The sequence below is a fragment of the Numida meleagris genome, chromosome 4 (genome assembly GCF_002078875.1).
Source record: "Numida meleagris isolate 19003 breed g44 Domestic line chromosome 4, NumMel1.0, whole genome shotgun sequence".
NCBI lineage: Eukaryota > Metazoa > Chordata > Aves > Galliformes > Numididae > Numida > Numida meleagris.
Window position 1 is genome coordinate 20,581,479 of NC_034412.1, and position 2,847 is coordinate 20,584,325.

Genomic DNA, 2,847 nt, shown 5'->3' on the forward strand with positions numbered 1-2,847 from the left:
CAGCAGCCAGCTGAGGTGTTGGGAGTCATCTTCTGCTCTGAAACGCTTTGTGAGATCTGCTGCAGCCTCTGACACACTGCCTCAGTGTGATGAGGATTAGTCACCACCATCTTGCTTAAAAACAAGTCCCCGCAAGCAGCAAGGCACGATTGCACCGCACAACCACCGTAGCCATGCGGTACGGGCTGAGGAGCACAGCCAGGCCCTTGGAGCACCCTGCGGCTGAGCAAAGCACTGCCGACATTCCCCCTCCAGCTAAAGGGCCTATGCAGGATTCCTCTCCATGCTGGACTTGTGTCAGCAAAAATTGATGTCTTTTCTTGCAGTTTGCACGGCTGGTGGGTCTCACCCTGCCCAGGGAGCTGTATTGCCCCTACTGTGTTCACTTGTTTTCTGGATCTGCTTCCCCTGAGACAGTTTCATTGTGAAGGAAACCGGTTGTGCTGCTGGCGGGGGCTTCCCCGTGCGGAGGGGACAGTCATCCTTCCTCATGAGCTGCTGGTTTTGTGGATGAGGAAGGCGACATGACTGATGCAGTGGGTGGACGTCCGGGGTGGACATCATAAATAGCACCCGTGGGAGATGCCTCTCGGCATTCTTCCAGGACAGAGCTTCTCCAGGGAAGGGTGAGAAGTTCTGGTTTCACACAGCCAACATCTCCCAGATTTGCTCCCAGGTAAGCCAGGAGAGAAGCGGGATGCATGCCCCAGGCACTGCTTGAATCCTTTTGCTTCAGGCTGTAGACTTGGCTGGTCATTTCTGTGCTGAGCGAGGGAGGAGGTTCCCCCAGGGAGGGGGCAGCAGTGGAGGGGGAGGCAAATTCCTTGGTGAGGCCAAGGGGGACCTGCAGCAGGCTTGAGTTTGGAGCAGCCCCCTGGGTGAGCTCTAGGGAAGAAGGAGCTCTTCTGAAAGGTCTACAGAGGGGTGATGGACTCAGTGCTGGGCCCTCCTGGCTCTGGGGGAACAACAGGAAGGGTGAGAGGACCTGGGTTCATTGTAAAGACGGTGGGGATGATGGAAAGTAGGAAGGAGACAGAGCTGTCTTGGGTGGATGAGTGGCAGACCTCGTGGTCTGCCTTGGAGCTCCCGGCTAATAGCAGCAGTGCCCTCACATTGGGTTTGCAGCCCCATTCCTCCACTGGAGTGGGGCTGTGATGCAGCTCTTCCCATGGAAACAACCACGCAACACCCCGTGAGTTCTGCTTCTGCAAAAACAGAGCCGCCGCCTCCTCTCTTTTTCATGCAGGTTGGTCATGTGCGTAGGGAGATGCAGCCGCATCGTGGGCCCCTGTCTGCTGGTGCTGGGCGCGCTTTCCGTGGTGGCCAGCATCCTGCTGCTCTTCCCTGGCGGGGCTTGGCAGTACCTGATGGATGGGCACATCAGCAGGCGGGCAAAGATCGTGCCTGGCACCTGGGGAGGCGGCATCATGGTAAGCACCATGCCTTGCACAGGGCAAGGACAAAGGGCAGGATTGGGTGGCCTGCTTTGTTCCCCTTTTTCTCCACAAGCCACTTTCTCCTTTCTGCAGGTGCTGCTGGCAGCAACCCACATCACCGCGGTGGGATGGCGTTGCGCCTGCTGCTCTGACTGTGGCACCCGTCGGAACGTAAGTCAGCACAGAGGTTGCACAAAACGGTGTGGGTTTGGGACATAGTGGGGCGTCCCTTCTCCTGTGGGTGTGTGGTGCGGCACTGTAGGGTGCCTCCTCTCCCTTGGTGGGACGTTGTATGGTGCCGCCTCAGCTGTGGCCCCATGGTAGGACATTGCACACTGTCCCCTCTCCCGTGGCCATGAGTTGGGATATTGCCTGGTAACCTCATGGCGGGTGTCTGCAGAGGGCCACCTCTCTCATGGGCACGTAGTGAGACATTGCATGGTGCCACCTGTCCTTTGGCTCCATGGTGGAACACTGCATGGTGTCCCCTCAACCATGGCCCTGTGGTGAGATGCTGCATGATGCCCAGCCCCCTGGAGGACAGGGCATGAGCATGGGCTCTTCCTCCCTGCCTGCTTTTGCCCATCTCCAAGCCTCATGCTCCCCACAGGCCTTCCTCTCCGTTGTCCTCTCCAAGCTGGCTCTCCTGGGCTCTGCCGCCTGCTTCTTCTTCTCGGGGCTGGGCCTGACCGATGGCCCCCTCTGCCTCTACAACAGCACTGAGCCCAGAAATGGCCTCATTTGGGACTACCCCTTTGTGGACACACCTGGCAACAGGTACAGGGCCTTCATGCTGTGGGCAGCGAAAGGAGGACTGCAGAGGGGAAGGCCGCACTTGGCTCATTTTCTCCCTCATGTGGCACAGGGGCCTGGCAGATTCCTACCTGTTCTACCCAAGTACATGGGGCACCTGCCTGGAGCCAGTGGGCATCGTGACCTGGCACGTCACCTTCTTCTCCCTTCTGCTGCTCGTCAGTGCTGCTGAGATGGTGCTGGCCTTCCTGCAGATCATCAATGGCTGCGCCGGGTGCCTCTGTGGCTTCTGCGAGAGGAAGGAGGCAGGGCTCTCCCGTGCACCTGGAGTGAGGTGAGGCCACGTGGCCCAGCTGCGGCCTCTGGGGAAACCACTCCTGCTAACACCATGTCTTCCATTCCACGACACACCTGAGCCACGTATGTAAATAAAAGCCTAATTTATTTTTGTTAATCTGTTTTGCGGTGGTGGTGTCTCCTGCGGGGGGCAGCTCAGGCTCCCAGCTTGGTGGAAGGGGTCTTGGCTGGGGCCGTGGATGGAGGCGTGCTAGAGGAGGTGGTGTTGGAAATGGGGTGCGGATCCCTCAGAATTAACACTCACGCATATACATGCACACACACAGCGACCGTCAGCCTGGTGCCCCTCAATGTGTATTTC

At 58.4% G+C, this 2,847-nt stretch overlaps 1 protein-coding gene across 2 annotated transcripts; it reads left to right on the forward strand.

Annotated features, from left to right (window-relative positions):
* TM4SF19 (transmembrane 4 L six family member 19) lies at positions 573 to 2,643 on the forward strand. Of its 2 annotated transcripts, none has more exons than XM_021397312.1 (4): positions 573 to 676; positions 1,247 to 1,607; positions 2,047 to 2,213; positions 2,302 to 2,643. In XM_021397312.1, exons 2-4 carry the CDS (start codon positions 1,254 to 1,256, stop codon positions 2,525 to 2,527), a joined length of 747 nt encoding a protein of 248 aa, XP_021252987.1. In that variant the 5' UTR covers positions 573 to 676; positions 1,247 to 1,253; the 3' UTR covers positions 2,528 to 2,643. The 2 variants fall into 2 exon arrangements, with proteins under 2 accessions (XP_021252987.1, XP_021252988.1); XM_021397313.1 differs by lacking the exon at positions 573 to 676 and having other exon boundaries at positions 1,221 to 1,430; positions 1,530 to 1,607.

Coding starts and splice junctions, on each gene's coding strand:
- TM4SF19 (XM_021397312.1), top strand. CDS start 1,254: ATGTGCGTAGGGAGATGCAGCCGCATCGTGGGCCCCTGTCTGCTGGTG. Junction 1,608..2,046: donor ACTGTGGCACCCGTCGGAAC/GTAAGTCAGCAC, acceptor TGCTCCCCACAG/GCCTTCCTCTCCGTTGTCCT. Junction 2,214..2,301: donor GTGGACACACCTGGCAACAG/GTACAGGGCCTT, acceptor CATGTGGCACAG/GGGCCTGGCAGATTCCTACC.